At 35.9% G+C, this 19685-nt stretch overlaps 1 protein-coding gene across 16 annotated transcripts in view; it reads right to left on the minus strand.

Annotated features, from left to right (window-relative positions):
* Positions 1-242: 242 nt before the first annotated feature.
* Positions 243-19685, minus strand: part of LOC121298017 (plasma membrane calcium-transporting ATPase 2) — a 153102-nt gene continuing 133659 nt past the window's right edge. For 11 of the 16 annotated variants that reach the window (XM_041224712.1, XM_041224715.1, XM_041224716.1 and 8 more), the window contains 10 exons: positions 18890-19124; positions 14754-14933; positions 14205-14292; positions 13841-13947; positions 13204-13395; positions 10053-10266; positions 9165-9376; positions 8802-8909; positions 8236-8418; positions 243-3086 (listed from right to left, as the gene is read on the minus strand). In XM_041224712.1, the coding sequence (XP_041080646.1) occupies positions 2775-3086; positions 8236-8418; positions 8802-8909; positions 9165-9376; positions 10053-10266; positions 13204-13395; positions 13841-13947; positions 14205-14292; positions 14754-14933; positions 18890-19124 (1831 nt within the window). In that variant the 3' untranslated portion in view covers positions 243-2774. Of the gene's footprint in view, positions 3087-5277; positions 5332-7428; positions 7604-8235; positions 8419-8801; positions 8910-9164; positions 9377-10052; positions 10267-13203; positions 13396-13840; positions 13948-14204; positions 14293-14753; positions 14934-18889; positions 19125-19685 lie in introns of all 16 variants that reach the window. The other 5 variants (XM_041224720.1, XM_041224724.1, XM_041224723.1 and 2 more) reach the window with 3 other exon arrangements.

The following is a 19685-nucleotide window of genomic DNA, read 5'->3' on the forward strand; positions in this document are numbered from 1 at the left end:
AGTAAGGTGAAAAGATACTGATCATGAGCCTCAAGTTAGATGTGAGCCTAGGTTTTGTGTAGCTAAGCTTATATCATTGGCACCTTAACACGTTTCTAGTTTATTCTAATCACAGAAAACACAGAGTACAGTAGATGCATTGGAGTCAATGTGTGCATGTGCTGCATTAAACCCTCAGTGCTACTTAACCAACACATGTAATATCAATAAACAGTCTGGTAAAGGGAGACCAGTATTGTTCATGCTGCTCTGGGAATTTATTTAATTTTCAGCTTTTTTTTTTTCTTCCACTTGTGCTCCTGCCAGGTATTCATTTATAGACAGCAAGCAGCAAGAGTCATAGTTCATTATTTTCTTCAGATTATAAAATAAAATTTACATCACATAATTTACTGACTTTTGAAACCACAAACATTCCAGAAACACACTCTAGGGACAGGGGGGATAACAAGCAGAAAGCATGACTGTTTGCATAGTATTAAATGAACAGAGACATTGAGTTCTTTATTTACAATTATTGTCTAGATAAAAAAATTCATAAAAACAGATGGATGAACACATATCAGTTACTCAAACATGGCTAGATTGGTTTTTTTTTTGTTTGTTTGTTTGTTTTTTTGTTCCACAAAATTCATGCTGCCAAGTACAGTACACAGAAGCATTTATGCAATGCAGGGATTTTTTAAAAATAAATTGGTCACCTATTTCATAATTTGTACCCAACTGCAAAGAGCTTTAAAGCAACAAAGTTAAACACTTTGCGCAGAATGCGTGACCTGTATCTGTGACTTGAATAATAGCTAATTTGACCAAACAAAAGCTGCATCACATATACAGAACACAGTCTCCGCTCCAAAGCCTGAATTTCTATGCATCTCAGATGAAAATTGCTATTTACAAAGAACATACTGCGCAACTTGATACCATTTATTTCAAAGACAGGTTTCTGGTTAACATACAAATGTGTTTTAAAGGTTATTTGAAACTACTGAATGTATTAAAACACATTTTGAAAAAGCATAATAATAATAATAATAATAATAATAATAATAAGGAGTTGCAGAAAAGGTCACTCCTTAAAAAAAAGCACATAATAAATGGTCCTTCACTTATATCTCTCACGAACATCTAAGCTGCTTAAATTTACACAAAATCTTATACAGGCCACATAACTAAAATCTAGGTAGAAAGTGGGATTTGACCTACTGTATATATGAGGATTGCTTCATGCTTCCGAGTAAGCCCCATAAATAAAAAAATGTAAAATAAGATACCAGGGCTGTTAACATCTTGATGCATTTATTAGTATATCCTCCATGATAGTCTTTCAAATGGCCTTTCTTTTAGAGAGCACAATAAATAGTTAACATCTACACGGTTGAGAGGCTAGAGTATATTCAGTGACTGCAGGAAGACAAGCTTGGTTAAATCACACAAAAGCACATCTACAGTAAATATTACACCACAGAAAGTTTCATTCATATCTGGATAGTGCAGAAAATTTGAATTTTTAAAAAGTCAAAAAGCAACAATCCATTGTGTCTTTGTTCAAAATGCCAACAGCCCAAAAGCTGTGATTTTTCCTTTAAAAAAAAAAAAGAAAGAAAAAAGAATAACAAAGAAATCTAAACCGCTAAAATGAAAAATCAACACAATATTCCACGAGACTTCAACACAACTTTTGATTTCCATACAGATAAAGCCAAATATAAAGTTAGTTTGAAATAGTTTCTTATATTATAAACCCATCACAGCCTTTGATGGTTACACTTAATTTAAAACACCTCAGTTGAACAAGCATTGCTTACGTAGCAGATATTTCAATAAAATTAGTTCAGAGTGACCCTGTCTGGATCGAGACTGACCAAACATGAAGTCCAAGCATTCCATAAAAAAGAAAAAGAACATTAAATAAAAGAGAGAACCTATACCAGATTTGTATTTGGAAACAAAGAAAGCCTTTCAGTTTTGTTCCCCACAATCATATAATATTAAGATGCCACATTAAATAATATATCCCATTATATTTTGGCTTCTTTCTTCTAAAAATATCTACATATTTAACAAAAATAGCAGGCAAATTCAGTACGCAGTTTGTAATAAAACATCCAAGTCCAATATTACAGAGGTACTCAACAACTTGATCTGTTCATACCACACCAGTAGAATGGATGGTACCCTATAAATAAACTAGGAAGTATCTACAGCTTCTGTAAACAAATTACATTCTCTTTAGGACATAAATAAGTTAAAGTAGTAAGAGCCATTTAAGCAGAAACAAGGCAACATGCCAACAAACAAAGAAGATAAACTCTGTATATATTATATGTTTAATAAATGTAGATTATTTATAGGTTCCTCTTTCCAATTGGTGCAAATCTACTGTGCATGTTGAGCTTTGCAACTTTAATACACTTTTTTTTTCTTCTTGTTACTTAAATAAATCTATACAATTAAGTCCATGCCACACAAGCACTTCAAAAAAAAGTCACAGACCAGTGAATTGGATAAGCTGTCTTAAAATGGAGTCAGCTGCAGTTCCCACCGAAAAAAATGTAATTAAATAAAATCATGTGGGAAATGTACATTCATGCAGGAGCGCGATTGTTTATATATATATATATTAGGGGTTCTGACTTGTTCTAATCACTTTGTTAGTGATGTCTTACTTTTCCTCACAGGGAAGAGTAGCTCATTTAAAACAGTTTTCAGCCAGCAGTTGATTCGGTTTTGTTTTGTGTTTTTTTTATTTTATTTTGCAAAGACGTGTTCAGCTAAAGTGAGGTCTCCAGGCTGTGTAGAGGACTTCCTGGACTTGAAGAACTAGCTGATTTACTTGTGTCAGTGGTAAGATTAATTCCACTGTCAATAGCATTGTTGTTCTTGTTGGGTGATGATGGTTGACTGGAGTTTTGCTTGAGAGCTGCATCTTCTTCTATGTCTGTATCATCTATAAGGGGGATGTGGGGCTGGGAGTCTTCTATTCTAAACTCTGGATGAGTCATGAAGTTGTGAATGGAGGATTTTGATTCAGGTTTCTCCAATCCTTCATAGAGGGAGCTACGGAATGCCTTCACGACGCGGATCTACAAAACAAAACCATGGCAACAGGAAAACATTAGGCAAATTCCTCATTGAGAATTATATAAATAAATAAAAGAGAGACAGCATATGGTTAGGGTGGTGCAGATAGCTGTAGTCCACAGTCACGAGACTTAGAGGCATACACGTGCATTGTGGGGTTTCGGTAGGAACTGCAATTAAAAAAAAAAAAAAACTGTAATAAAAAAGCCATTGGAGACCATGGACAGCACAGGTCATTAAAAGCAAAAAATCCAATGTTGAAATACCTAGAGACAAGCCATGTTAATAAAATGCAAATGTAAAACCCATGCATGGTCAGAAAGTCTTGCAGTGAGTAAGTAAGTTTCAGGTTTGTTTATAACATTATTGGCGGGAAGAACAAAAGACAAACACAAAGACTCCACACAACAAAAAGACAAAAGCGCAAAAAATTAAACGTAATGGAATGAGAAGATTGACAGATTGCTTTGACGGATGGTTTGCAAAAAACAATGGCAGCAGACTAGAAGCTCATAAGCCAACCTCAGTACAGAGTAGAACATGCAGAACAACACCAGACCACATTTACCACATGAACATCGGACAGTGGCACACAGACCACTGTGCTTTGAAGCCTGGAATTGGTGAATACATTGGGATTTTCACAAGCTTGACTCCATGCACATCTGAGGTAAACACTCAAGTATAGGCCCAAATAATTATCTGCTCTTTTTTCACCAAAAAAGTAACTAATAAAATCAAATGCATATTTTGAAATACTTTGTTTAGTTTATGGCTCTCCTACCACTACCAGACATGTTTCACAGCCAGTTTTAGTTTTGTATTTGTTGCATCCTTGCCAGTCATCTCAGATCAACAAAACACCAAAATCAATCCCCCAAGTAATCTCTGTACCATTCATCTAGTAAGTAGGTTTCAAGTTTTTCAAGTTTTGCACAAACCTTTAAAGACCCGGTTCCAAGAAGAAATAGTATCTTAATTTGTATCTTTAAAAATATCTACATTATCATTTTACTTGTCTATAGTAAATAATAATAATAATAATAATAATAAAAATAATAATAATAATAATAATAATAATAATAATAATATTTTAGCATCTGCAGTACAGTACATTGGGAAGACTGCCTTCTGCACTTTTCCATACAATCACATTTGAAAACATGCTTAAAAATGATTACTCCTAGTTAGAAGATCACTTATTTAAATCACTTTAACTTTTCTAATGACATTCATTAGAGCTATAACTACACAACAGATAGTTTTTACTTTATTGTCCATTTTATCACTGCATTAGATTAAACATTATAGATGCTATTCCTCTAGTTACATTTTTTTAGGATGATACATCTTTCATGCATCATTAATAAATATGTTTTTAAATCAAATGAAAGATTACAGTTAATGAAAAAGTAGGGCATTATTGTCATTTAATGTTTTCTGCCAGCTTTTGGAATAAGTTATATTCATTACAATTCCTACGTTCTATTTGGTTTCAGCAAAGCAACCATTATTTCCAAAGTGTGCTATTTTATTGTGTGGGTTTTTAGCAGATTCCATAAATATGATTTGACCTGACTTTCATTTGACTATAGCTGTTAGTTGCTTTATTTTGTTTTTGCAGACGCTGTAGCGTATTTTGACAAGAAGATAAAATCTCTTAGACTTTATAGAGTAGGGATGAAAAATGGCAATGAGGGTCAGGACAGATCATGTAAATGGTAATGCCTAGCACCTATCCAGGCAGGACTGGCACAAGAGGGTAAACCTGACATGGTTGGCAATGCAAAGGCAGAACAAATAATGAACTACAGTACTGTAACTCCGCAGAGTTTGTATTTCAAAATGCAGACAACAACATGGCTTTTGACAAGACTATGGGAAAACAATTCAAGCATTGCTGTTGACTTGTCTTCTTTCTTCTTGGTAGCTGGAAAAAAACCTCCAGTATTTATTCACATCCTGAAAAGTAAGACTTAAAAATACTTTAGCGAAACAAATAACATGGCTCTTTAATGCAATACAGAAAAAACCACGGGGGAAAACAATCTTACTTTTGTCTTAGGAAACTACATTTATCCAATACATAGATTTGGCACTTTTTGGCTTATACTTGAATGTTTACCCAGCCTGGTGAGTTTGTTGCCTGGAATTTTATTCACATTAATTTCAGACTTAACGGTTAAGACTCACAACCTGAAATTCATGGCCTCCTGTTGCACCCCTTGTCCAGGGTTCTCTAGCCCTCTGCAGGAAACAAACACATTTAACATTTAGACAAACACAAATGCTCTTGGGCTAGAGGATGCTCGATAAGATTGATAGAAAGGGTTAGGGTTGAAAAGGAAAAAAGAAAAGCGAAAGATTTGTTCAGAGATGCCACCCTCTGGACACGTCATATTAATTGGTCTATATAGTACTACACTGTCATGACTTGCATAATAATTAGCTGTGGGTTGTCTAGCTCAAGAGGATTAAGATCTGGCACTAGAACAGGAGGTTCAAGCCATAGGCTCTTCCCTAAAAATAAAAAAGGCGGCTCCTCTTTTTACAATAAGGCACGACTGCCTTGCAATCACGTGATCTCAATGTAGAAATACCTTGAAGCACTACACCAAGTTACAACATTACACACTCCGGATAAACTGCATCAATATGTTAGAGTTAAGTCCTCTACACACCGGAAAATAGGATTGGCGTCTATTTTTGCAATTTTGTCTCGCGGCAGCCAAGGAACTGACCAATGAGGAACAGTTTTCCTTGAATGCCTTCAGTAAACAATGGCAGAAGAAAATATAATTATTAAAATACCCAGAGCTGTACAATAAAGGACATAAAAATTATAAAAGCACAGCAATGAGTGAGAACATTTGGCAGTCCATTCCCAGGAAACTGGATATAGCTGATGTGTATGACTCGTTTACCTTTACTGAAATAAGTATTTTGAAAAGCTGTTATGTTTTATATATTATCATTAGCTGTATAACAGGACTATCATACGTACGATTTTTTACCGCTAATGATCAGAAAAGTCGCCTATTTTGCCGTGGTCGTGAATCTGCAAGGTTCGATAAAGTGGTAAGCGATACAGTAGTCAATGTATCCACAATGTTTCTGTGACTTCTGACAGACTTAATGGTGATCTCTAACATGTATGGCATTCTCATTGCAAGATATTCTGGGTCTTGCGTTCATCAAATCATTACGAGCAATAGTGGCTCTGTGTATGATTAATTTTAAGTTCCAGGAAGAACCCATCACCACCCGGTGAAAGCAACAATGTGATACTGTCTGTTCAACCTCCTCCACACATCAGGCAAACAAAATAAAGTGTGATCATCACCCAGTTAAGTGCTGAAGATCTCAGCATTAGGGAGTCATGATCCTTGGAAGGGTTTTAGTTTGAACGGTTTGCAGATGTCATTGTTTCTGCTGATGCTGTTTTGAATCTTAAAGTAGGTGTCTACTGCTTAGGGCTGACATTTTAAATGTGGGCACTATACATTTTCTTTATGAAAATTTCAGCAATCCCTTGTTTTTTTGTTATATGACTTAAACAGGAAAAAAAACAACAGCAGTGATTTTGCCACCAGCCCACCCCCCCTCATATCAAGCTTAACTTTCCCCACCTGTTACTCAATCTAATTCACATCAGCCTACAGTGTTGGTTCCAGCTATTGCCTCGGTGCAACTTAGTTCAGTATTCTTAATTCAGTGTTCAGACAGTGAGTCTATATACATACAATCCATCAACACAACCTCAGGTTCTCAGGAAAATACCTTTTAAGTTATGCAACGGCTTGTTCTTAATGGCATTTAAACTAATACATATAAAATCATGTATTACGACACTGTCTCTGGAATACTACCTCTCTATGCATGTGTGAGTGTTTGTGGATGGCTGTGTGTGCCTCCAAGCAGATGCAGCAAATTCGATCTCCATGGACTAAAATCACAGCGTTCTCTCAAACAGGTGATGTGCAATTCTTGATTGCTCATGTTTTAGTATATATTTACTTTCAAAATAGTATAAAAATTAAAAGCAAGCTATAAATGGGTATAAAACAGATAAATTAGACAGGTAAATGCCCCGATGTGACACAAGGAAACAAAGAGGAACTTTACTAGAAGGTTACACAGCTTTCAGCCTTGCAATTTTGTAACACAGATATCATAAAAAAAAAAAAATTAAAAAAAGTATACAGTTATCTATGGCTAAGCACACTGCTTTGAGATGTGTACAGTACGGTCTGGTTTCTGTTAATTAAATAAGCAGAAATAACTGAAACCGCAGTTCGGTGGTTGGCATCTCTGTTGATCTCTGCACTAAGAATTCACACTCACGCCCAGCTGTAGCAGCAGCAGATGTGCTGGTGGGAGAGGAAAGAGCATTGGATAACGAGACTTGACTAGGGCTAGAAATATTGGTTACATCCTGATGTTGACTGGTGGTGGAGGACTGCCGCCTCAGGGCTCCCTGAAAGGAAGTGCCACTCTTGAATGTATTCACTACTTCCATCTGCAATGGAGGAGAGAACGAGACAGTTTGCTTAGAAAAAGCACAGAGGAGTAGAATGGACCAGGGCATCAAGAACCTTCATGATCACTCCCCCATCCCCCAATCGAGTCTATTGTTTAGTAACACAGTACACAATAACAGAATTAGTCTGTTGTGTTAAAAACAAGAATGTCGCAAATGGAAACATTTCCAAGGCTTATTTCTGAAAGGAGAAAAATAATTGTTAACGTTGCAAAATAAAAAGTATGAAAATACACGTATATATTTGTAAGTAAGCCCTTCAATTACATTTCTTAATTGCTTTTTTGTAGGTTTGTTATTCTAACAGTTGATTTCTCCTTTCAGATGGTTTAAATTTCACTATGGAATAGCCACAAAGGTAGAATCTCCATAGCAGTACAGTAGGTTTTATTTTGATAAAATACAAAAACTGCCCCACTATTGTCAAAATAAATTATTTTACCCTGAAACAGATGGAGGAAAAAAAAACCTGTTATATCTCAATAAAAAGGAATATCCTGATAAATATTAAAGCACATTTTTTTTTTTCATACTGTGTAAATATATCCATTCCAGACCAGTGTGTTACTGGACTTTAAACGACAAATAAAAAAAAAATACAAGGTAATTACTTGAGTCTGAATCCTGTTAAGCCCACGGAACCACAAGATCTGGCCACGTCGCAGCTCTCTCTCCGAGTGGTCGATCTCTTCTGTGTCTTCATTCATTTCCTCTTCTGGCATCTCATCCTTATGTGTGAGCTGCCCTGCTCCTTTTAGGAACTTGAGACTATTTTTTGGAATGGTTGCTATGACCTGAAATGAGAGATAAGGACTGAGGAAAAATCATCACTGTGCAGCTGAAATGTTAAAGGGAGAACGGTGCAAGGGCAGGGGTGGTCATGATGCCACCTTTCCCCTTGTGATATACGGCAGCAGTTTATTTTATGATCTACTGCCATTTAAGTAACAGGTATCAGTACACTTTCTAGTTGTATCTTTCTTCATGAAAGCTTGGACAACTTAAAACCCCCCCCCAAACCAAAAAAAAAAAAAACCCCAAAAAAACAGCTGTCTAAAAGGGTCCTCTTGAAAACAAGCTGGTTGTACCAACCTAATGAGATTTTCCTGGTGCATGTAGTTTCTTTTCTTTTCTTTCCAAATTAAAGATGAAAGTGTAAATAGTGTAACATAGTTACCTGCCCCCATAAGAGTTCTCCCAATCCAATAAATAGGCACCACAGCCACTTGTCAACATCAAGTGGAGAGCAGCTGAAGGGTTTTCCACCAAACTGTACGATGATAATCTGCAACAATGACGGTGACATCAACAAAAAACGGAATTAGTTTAGTGTGTGTGTGTGTGTGTGTGTGTGTGTGGTGTGTGTGTGTGTGTGTGTGTGTGTGTATATATATATATATATATATATATATATATATATATATATATATATATATATATATATAAACTGTGGTGAATGCTACATCATGTTACAAAAATGGTAACAAAAATAAACTTTTATTCATAAAAAATGTTCATGAAATTATATACATTATGCTACCTGAATGCCAAGTGTGCCTAAAACAATAGAGCAGAAGATAGGGTTCCTGAAAATGCCATCGAAGACGTTTCTTTCACCGTGGATTTTCCGAGCATTGATCTCATTGAAGAGCTGCATCATAACAAACGTATTGAAGATAATGGTGTAGTGTTCGGATGCGGGGGCGTGGAGCGGAGCATTCCTGCCACTGTCGATGTCAAAAATCTGTTCACCTTAAGGAAAAGAATGATAGCAGTGCAATATTCTTGTATTTATAATGATATTGTAAACGTGGTAGTACAATATTTCAGTATTATTACACATGAAACGGTCTGGGCTGTTATAAAACCTCATATCAGCAACAAACACAGTGTGAAATTGTGTTTTTAAAATTAAAAAAGAAATGAATTCCATCAGCAGAGATCAAGCTTGTTGTTTCATGCTGCAGAATTTAAAGACTATCTGAGGAATACTTGATTAATAATACTTCATTAAGCACATTGAAATCTCAATGCTGGGTTTCAATGTTCTTAGTCTCACATACCTTGGTGCTTTGTTTTTACAGTACGGACGTTGATTTTTACAGTTGCACTGAATGACAGTCAGTGTGTATGAATAGCCAAAGGGAAATTAAAAGGAGTATATTATATGGTATATTATATAGAAACAATTGGATTGAGTGTATTTTAATTTCATTGATCAGTCAAATTGTAGAAATAACAAAACAAGGAGAGAACCATACAGCGTTGAACCCTTTCTAAATACAAGGGTGCAATTATATACAGTTTATACAGTGATGACTGATAAGATACCCATCAATCACTGAATCAAGTCAGCAGTGTGAATGGTTAAGTACTGACAGCTTTACTTCAATCTAAATCCACTTTGGAGTTAGTCAGCCCCACATACCAGCAAACAGCAGGGTGAAGATAATTACAAGCTGATAGATGCCATGGCCAAGGATGTTTTTCATCATCGTGCGGGATATGAGTGGTTTGTTTCTGCCATAGGGTCTCCTCATCAAAAGAGACTCTGTCGGAGGCTCTGTGGCCAAGGCCAACGAGGCAAAAGTGTCCATTATGAGATTGACCCACAACATCTGGACAGCTTTAAGTGGAGAATCCTGGTGGAACAGAAAGATTACTGTTACACTGTCTATCCCACTGCATTTCAATCAATAGATTTGTAGCGTTGGCTAAGAATACAGTCATTGTTGTGCAACTATTTTACTGCAATACATCTCTAATGGTGTAGAACATACAATGTGTGTAGAGTATTCCTGTTAATTTTCACAGTTATCATATCTGGAGACCAAGCACCATTGCAAAGAGAAAAATAAATACAAGCAACAAAAATAACTACTTTGCAATTTGAATCAAGTTCATAACAAGCACGCGTCTTAATATGTATGTAACTTTTTGACTACAGGGCCTGAAATGATCTTAGCTACACATCAATTCCATCTAACAAAATCGCAAGGACTGCTTACACATTTGATTGTGAATATTAACGATGTGTGGTGTGTGTGTATGGTATATATATATATACGTATATATACACATACACACACACACACACACACACACACACACACACACACACACATATATATATATATATATATATATATATATATATATATATATATATATATATGTATATACAGATATATACAAAAATCTGTATGTGTCATTGTGTTTTTGTATGGATATGATATGACCGTGAAATCTCATATAACTTCTGGGTCACCTCACAAGGTTAAGATGAAACCCTGAAGTGACTGAAGTGAGAAGCCAAGATGATGCACACGTAGAAAAATAGTTTTTATTAATGGAAATGTACTATTACAAACTCTTAATCCTTCCAATAGGTACTGCATTGGATCCCAAATCAATCCTAACTGTAACAAGTTCATAACAGTCTTGTGGTGGAGAAAAGGGAATCGGTACATGATGACATCGGCTTACAGCTAATTCTGCGTGTAGATTTGATTTTTCACTTATAGGAAATGATACATGCAATAGTTTTGTGTATTTAGGCTTGTAGAAAACAATTCAAAAACAGCTCTATATCCAAAGAGATACCCATCAATCACGAGAAATAGTAAAATGAAGAAGGTACAGTAAATCAATAAACCGAAGCAACTTTGTTAGTAATTGGTTACAATGTTACAGCATCCTCCTTCTTTAGAAAATATAGCTAGATAGACAGACACAAAGTATAGTAATATATAATAAAAGGCATTCAATGACGATCTGGAGTTATACACGATAGAGTGGTATAGATTTGGCATAGTGTAATGAGTGAAGTACGTTTCACACCACTTTAATTGGCATTCGTTCTGAAGGCAGTGAAATGTCACTGTTTCAAAGTGCCAACAGCAAGGCACTGGATAAAATAACAATCTATTATCTGCTGTGCTCCACAGTTCAGTCAAGTGTGCAAGCCCATTCCAGGTTGAGGTCTAGACATTAAATACCCATTAGCTTGGGCAGTTGGCTCCAGCTGAATTTTTATTTCAACTAGAAACCCTTCTCTGTTGATCGAAGCTTTGGCAAAAATATTTCTTTAGACTGGAGAAGACTTTCAATCTCACTCAGCTCACTGGGTCGTAAATCACTCATTTAAAATCAGTCAAATAAATAATGACAAAAAGTTTAGCTTCACAGTTATCATACTTTTCAAATGGAGTTCTGGATTTAGTGCTACATATGGTACTACTATTACAGTAGGGGAATTCCCATTTGTATTTAACTCTGATAGATGATTCAGAAAACAATTACAGAGATAATTTGATCTCACCTAAATTAACATCTTGGAACCGAGGAGAATTATTTTGTCACAATTGTACTGTACCTAAAAAAGGAATTGCTAACATATGCCTTACTACACGAGTAATGCCAGGACTCCTCCACAGAAACAATGGCTTGCACCATCATACTGGTAACCAAGAGTCCCACTTCTCTCACTGCACACACCAGAAATGCAAAGTAGATGTCCTTATGAGGAGCTCGGGCCCTCTTCTGGATGACTGACAGCAGTAATTCTATTGTAGGCATGAACAGATACTCAGAGGAAAGAACTGGAGATTTTTACAACTACAATGGAGCTTGCTATGATTGTAGCACTATTATTCTTTAAAACAAATTCTACTTGACCCTGTCCTTTTTTATTATGGCATGTATTTAGAGCAAACTTCTAAGCACCACGCCAGTGGGTGTGTCATTTTATGCCAATTAAGGATGCACTATGCTAATATTCCTGGTAAATTAAACATGGCTTGTATTAAAAAGGGTGTTTACAATAACAACTTTTAAAAGTATACTGCAATTATGGTGTGATGACGACACAAATTCTAGAAAAAGAACATGCCATTCTGAGTGTATCATGAATCGAATCATGTTTGATATGGATGCCGCATAAGCCCACACCTCTTCCAGCTTGTTACTCAGGATAGAATTGATATATCACACACCACAGTAATTCAAATATAAGAAACAGAGGACTAAGAAATGACTTTTACTTTAGGTCATGGGTTAGATGCATTAAAAATGAAAGATTGATAAGATGCAGGATTGCTAGCAGCACTGGTGTATTTGAAATCCTTGGCAATGATTTAAACAACATTTTTACATAGAGAAGATTACCCCTGGGCTCTCCTTATATTAGTGCACTCAGATTAAGGTTCTTATTATATAAACAAACATAGAGGGGCTTGCTTATTTGTCTCCAAAACAAAAACTCTTCAGACACTCATGAATAAATCTACCAGTCATTTCTGTAAACTTATTACCGCTTCTCTTCAGTCATTTTTTTGAATTTGTATTTGGAAACAACATCAGTACACTGCTGATCAGGCTATTAGGACCCCATGAAATCATTTCAAGAATATACATTGAACTGTGCTGCAATATCATCACGATGGTTCAAACATGCGCTCTGACGTTTCATAATAGGGTATAAAAACAACTGAGCACTCAATTAATCACTCATTAAAAATCTCTCAAAAATGTTCTTTCCCCTGCTCAACAAAAGCAACCCTTGCTTCCAGTGACCTCACCTGGGTTATGCAAGCCCCTGTGAACGCAACAATCACAGCCACAACGTTCACAGTCAGCTGGAACTGCAGGAACTTGGAGATGCTGTCGTAAACATTCCGCCCCCACATTACCGCCTTCACAATGCTTGAGAAATTGTCATCTGTCAAAATAATATCAGAGGCTTCCTTCGCTACATCAGTGCCAGCGATGCCCTAAAAAGTTAAGAATTAAACACAGTGAACCTGTCTTTAGAGACACCCAGGTACATTTTATCTTACAAGAAAAAGATGTATCTGGACACAAATATCTGGACCCATTTAAAACCATGCTACCTCTTAAACAGGTTGTTAGCATACTGTATTATTACTGTAATATATACATATATTCAAAGCTGAAATTCCTTCTCAAATAAGCCCTAGTCACCGACTAGGAAAATGCCCAATGACTGACTACAATAGAGGTGGTGGAATGGTCCATTAAATTCAGTATGTAATCACAATCTAGGGAAATACATTCGAGATATACACTAGAGGGCACTCAGACTTCATCAAGGGGTATCCAGGAATCTGCTTAACATTGATTGTATATCAGTTTAAGAGATTTTTACATATAAGATGTAACAATCCAGCACACTAAACTTTGATTTTTTTTTTTTACCATAGCAAATCCAACATCTGCCTTCTTCAGAGCAGGTCCATCATTGGTCCCATCGCCAGTCACTGCCACTACCTGCCTCTGCCCCACCTGTGTGCTATCAATGATTCCTAGAACCGAAAGACCAGTTTCCATCAAAATAATTCAAACTTAAATAACTGTCACATTTATTTATTTAACGTTCCAATGTCTCTTACATTAAAGAATGGTCAATGGAAGCATTTAAAAGAAACAATGAACCTAATTGTTAAGAAATTGACCATAGTTAAGGCATTTGCCACCTGTTTTAAAAATAAAAAAATGGTATTGAGGTCCAGACACCTGAGAATGCTACTCAAAATTAGACAAAAGTATAACAGGACCCTACCTTTTACCAAGGTGTGCTTGTCAGTGGGCGAGGATCTTGCAAGCACACGTAGTTTTGGCCAGACCTTGTCAATTCGTTCTTGTTCGACCTAAGCACATAATGTCACAATGAAACACTGTCTTGAAATCAACACATAAAAAGCTTTTTTTTTGGTATGAGCATGTCATAGAAGAAATTGTTTTATAGACTTGTTTTTAAATGCTTGAGACAGGACTCTTGTAACAACAACAACAATACAGTGTGTAGCCCTTATGACAGGTGTAATTAAATTCATGCTGGTACAAAATAAATAGAAATATCAGTATAGGAATTTCACTCCGCGTTTGCAGTTTACATTTCTCAGTGGGTTTTTATGTTAAAAGAATCGTATTCAAGTCATCTTCAATGAGAACTCTTTTCAGGGAGATCAACTGGAGTTTCTTCAGCTCATAAAAGAAACAAAAGGAGTGATTATATGATAACAGTATTATGGGTTTTTCACAGTTTGGAATAAAAAAAAAATGGTGCAAATTATTGTGTACTTTCAATTTTGATGTATAAAGGTCTTACTTCTCCTTTCTCATTCCGGATCCTTCTGTTGAACTCTTTCCCGTCTATACACAAGAAGTCTTCTCCTGGGTGAATGATGCCACATTTAATGGCAATGGCACGGGCAGTGTTGATATTGTCACCGGTAACCATGCGAACAGTGATTCCAGCCCGCTGGCATTTTCTGATGGCTTCTGGGACCTGATGCAAAAAAATAAATAAACTCACACACATTCAAGTATGAAACCACACGATCAGGATTGACCGCACCCCTGAATTGTACTACTGTGAGTTTGTTTTAGTATTACTATGCATTAGCGCCTTAAATGTACCTTAACCCTTTCGTGCATGAAATATCTTTTAAATAGATGGGAAAAAAGTAGTTTTCCATTGTTTTATATGGGGAAAAATTGCATCTTCATATCAGACTTGGGTCTTCTATATGTATAAATATATATGTATATAATATAATATATATATATATATTATATATATATAATAAAATGTGTAATATGTGTATTGCCTTCTGCACTGAAGATATTTCGGAAACAAAGTCTGGTTCTGTCAAGCTCCTCTTAACTCATCTGAGTAACACGATAGACGTTGATGAGTCTATTAATAATGCAGATCATGAGAGGGACTTTGTAATATAGATATTTAGCTCTGTCCACAAATTGTAATGCTCTTTATATTCCCTTTGCTATTGATTTAACAAAAGCATTAACAATAGAGACAGCCTTAACTCGATTTCTACTGGCCTAGTCAAGGAATCTATTTATCGTCACATATCAGGTCTCCAAAACAGTAAATACATTAATACATAATAATTAAAAGAAAAGTTAAGAAGGTAAACCAGCATGTATTTTAAGTGATTATTGCATTGCATTGAAGTGAACACTAGCAGAAGCCTAGCTGTACCACAAAAGGTAAATGTAACTGTGCCTGGTCAGTAAATATACAGGACTGATGTGCCACTGATTTCTTAAAAGAACAGCATCTCTGCCAATCAGGATTCCTGGAATTGCACAGTGTCTTTTCTGAAGATCAGATCTCTATCTTGCAGGAGCCTTCAGTACACTGACAGTTATAATACTGTACAACCCTCTTGAGAAGTAGCGAGATGTATAAAAGAGGCCAGCTGAATTATGCAGGAGGTGAGCTAGTTTTTAATTACTCTGTGTAGCTTCCTTTGGTCTCTGAGATACTGCTAACTAAGGACAACATCTATTTTATAGGACTGTCTCAAATGAACTGCTCATGTACTATTATTATTATTATTATCATTATTATTATTATTATCTACTTGATAATATATTATAATAATGAATAAATATCTATTATTTATTATTATTATTATTATTATTATTATTATTTTAGTATGTGGGCAGTGTTAATTGGAGCAGGCATGAGTAATATACTGACTCCATTCTCTGGTGGCTCATAAGATACAATTTTTTAAAATTTATGTTTTATTTTAAATATAAATAAAATGCTATTCTGTAAAATTAGCTGCTATCCATAATGTTGACCCATTGACAGACAGGACAGCAGTAATATATTGTACTATATTGATTTAATTTGTGTAGTTTGTCCCTGGGCAGTATTTTTATCAATGATCTTTTGGCCCAGAGGCAACTGTTATCTACCAAGCCACAAATACCCAGATTACTGAGTGACTCCATGACGCAGTCTATGCAAGGTTTAAGTCTGTTAATTTTGTATTATATATTTTGTCCTGTAATCCGCGGCTAGTTGATCCTGGTTTTTGTGTGTGACTGTAGTCTAATGATTATTATTTTTTCAAGAATACATTTCATGCTCCATAAAAACCCATGAATCACAAACGCAAATACAATGGGATATTTCAAAACATATCTGTTTTTTGTTGGTCCCAAAAGGCAGACTGAAAGGGGGAAATAAAATGTGGCATGGTAGACACAGAGCCCTCCCAGAAATGCAGAATCAGTATCGAGCTACTGTGTCCATGCTGGGAGCTGCATTTTCATGGCAGTTTGTGTACAAGCAAGGCTAGAATCCCAGGCTGTACTAGAAATCATTTAAGATCGTTTGCCTTAAAATGGCACGCAAGCGATTTTTAGGTGGGATTCACGAACCTCATGTATAGATTTCATAGACCATTCACACAGATATTATTAAAATCTATGGAAATATATCCAAGTCTCTAACTGACAAAACCAAGCAGAGCTGTCCAATGTTACCACAGTGTTACTATTACACTTTTTAGCTGCATTGGTTTCCTTCCTTTTTCAGGTAAAGCAGGTTCAGAAACTCATGCTCGCTCGCGGTGAATTAAATCTGATGAGGACTAGTTGATGTCTGTGTCTCAGTAGTCTTCTGGGCGAGTACTTAAATATACACTCTCACATTCAGTCTTGCGTTAACAAAAATGCAGGGAAGTCAATTTTCTAACAGGGTGTAGCAGTGGTGAATAAGCATTCACAAATAATGCTTAGAAAACAGTAAAAAATGTGGAGCTTTATTCTGAGTTACGACCCTGACTGAAGATGTCATTAGCAAAGGGGGCCAACTGTACTAACAAGGTCAAACAATGGGCCACATTTTACTAAACATTATAAAACTAATAAACAACCAATAACCATAATGAACATTATTGTAGTATGTTGCTTAAAACACAAAAACACAATTTATTCATATAAACAGTCGGTCTGTAGCTTGGTGTTGTTTACATTATCGTCAGCATATTTTAAGTGATTGGAAGGTGAAATTACTTTTTTAAATATACTTTTCTTATACAAATACAGCACTGATGAGCGACATTCAGTTTGTTTGAAAACCAGGCTTTAAATCACTGATAATACTAGGTGCACAGGCAGTGATTCTGTGAGCGCTCCGGGGCTCAAGCACCAATGGAGTAACAAGGTCCCGCAAAGTGCAAATAAATCACCTGTTCTGCCAATATATACATATAGTGTGGATGCTTCACAAGCAGAACTGTTATTGCAGCGTTTAAAAATATAAAATCCATTTATACAAAGTCTCCCAGCTTTCTTGGAAAGATTTGCGTTTCCCTTGTTTTTCTTTGGTATTTGTTATGCTCTCAAATCGTTTCTATAGTAGATACAGTGTCCGTCAGTTCTGGCAGATTATACTGTACCTGCTGAAGCGGTTTTCTCACACTGCTAATTAAAAAAAATAAAAATAGCCATAACAATTTCATCCCGAGGGCTTTGGTGAAACGCACATCTTTAAATTGGGACTTTAGCGAAGACTGCATGTGTACGTGAGTACATTAATTATTGTAGATAGTAATTCATAGCCAGCCTGCATTTTTGTAAATAGCAACACATGTAACGTACAATAAAATAAACATTTTACTTGTGTCATCTGAGTCAATTTCAGGCGGAGCTTCATGGTCAGCAAGGTGACACAGCTGTGAGAATTTGTTCCTCTGTCATCCCACCTGGTGCTGTCAGTATCAGTTTCTCAGCACACAGTACAGTTAGTTAGTTCATACAGATCGATCAATCAAAGTACAGGTGATCTGTATGAGCGTTTACAAAGGTGCTTAGTTAAAAAAAAAAAAAAAAAATGTAAATCTAAATTTATAACAGTGTTTATTTTTTAGCAAAAAAATCTGAGCCTATTTTTAGGGACCCAACTGTTGGTATTGATTCCAAGTTAGGCACTTTACATAAGGACTAGTAAGTTTACATCAGGACTACCAAGTTTCAAAAGAGACTAGTAGCACAACAGTTTCTAACAATAGTTTCTAACCCTGTAAAGACAATTTAAATATAGCGATCCGTTTCATTCTCCATGTGTGTGCAGTGTGGGACGATTGCATAATGCTTCTTAAGAAGAAACCCAGAGATTACAAACATGTCTACCCAAAAGGCATTTTATTTAGGTAAAGAGTAAAATGGGGAAGGTAAATCAAACTCTAAAGCATGCTTTTAATCTGTTTGAAGACATTTTAAACTGGATTAACATCTTAAAAGATGCCTTAACTAGTCCAGTTCTCTTAACTGCATCAATTTGTTGCGTAGATGCCATTTTCAATCTTTGCAGAACCTCACTCTCTTCAAAAAAACCTTTTGAAGGCAGATATAAACCAAAAGACCACCCCACCTATTATTTCACCCTGTGGTCATTTCTTACTGTAGATTATCTCTTACCTCAGGCCTTACTGGATCTTCAATGCCAACCACACAGATGCAGGTTAGGTCCTTTACAATGTCATTTTCATTGTCCCAGTCAGGCTCTGGGCTGGCTGGGAAGTCACGGTAAGCTATGCAGATGGTTCTGAGACCCTCACAAGCCATGGGCTCAATCACCTTCTTCACCATTTCATCACGGTCCCGGGGCCTGAAGACGCGAGGCTCTCCTACTGCATTCAGAATATAGCTGCATCTGTATAAATTACAACACAGCCCTGTGGTGAGAACCAAGGACAGCAACCTACAGGATTCTGGGTTGGAATTAGCTGGGTTGGAACTTAAGATTTCCTTTACATATGGTGTTCCTTTGTCCAAAATACATTCCCATGGGATTCAATAAATAAAGGAATACACTTTTTTTTTTAGATGCTACAGTGCATGAAAAACTAAAATTACATACTATAGAACTGTAAATATTTTTTTTTTTTTAAAAAAACCTTAAATGCATGGCGACTGATAGAAACGTATGGAAGATACAAATGCATGATGACCTCATATGAAAATGCCACCCACCACATAAAGCAATGAAAATATATATCTTTTTGCTTTTTTCAATAGTTCATGTATGAGAATTAAAAAATAAAATTCTCAAGGTTCAATGGTGCACCATTAAAATAGAAAATGCTACACAATGTATGTATTCAATACATCACTTAAGACTCAAAACAGTCTATAGTATCACTGTCTTTTCAGTATTACTGTAATACTATCTATACATGTTTACCTGTCACGAGAGCAGTTTATGAGAGATTTA

The sequence above is a fragment of the Polyodon spathula genome, chromosome 23 (genome assembly GCF_017654505.1).
Source record: "Polyodon spathula isolate WHYD16114869_AA chromosome 23, ASM1765450v1, whole genome shotgun sequence".
Classification (NCBI taxonomy): Eukaryota; Metazoa; Chordata; class Actinopteri; order Acipenseriformes; family Polyodontidae; genus Polyodon; species Polyodon spathula.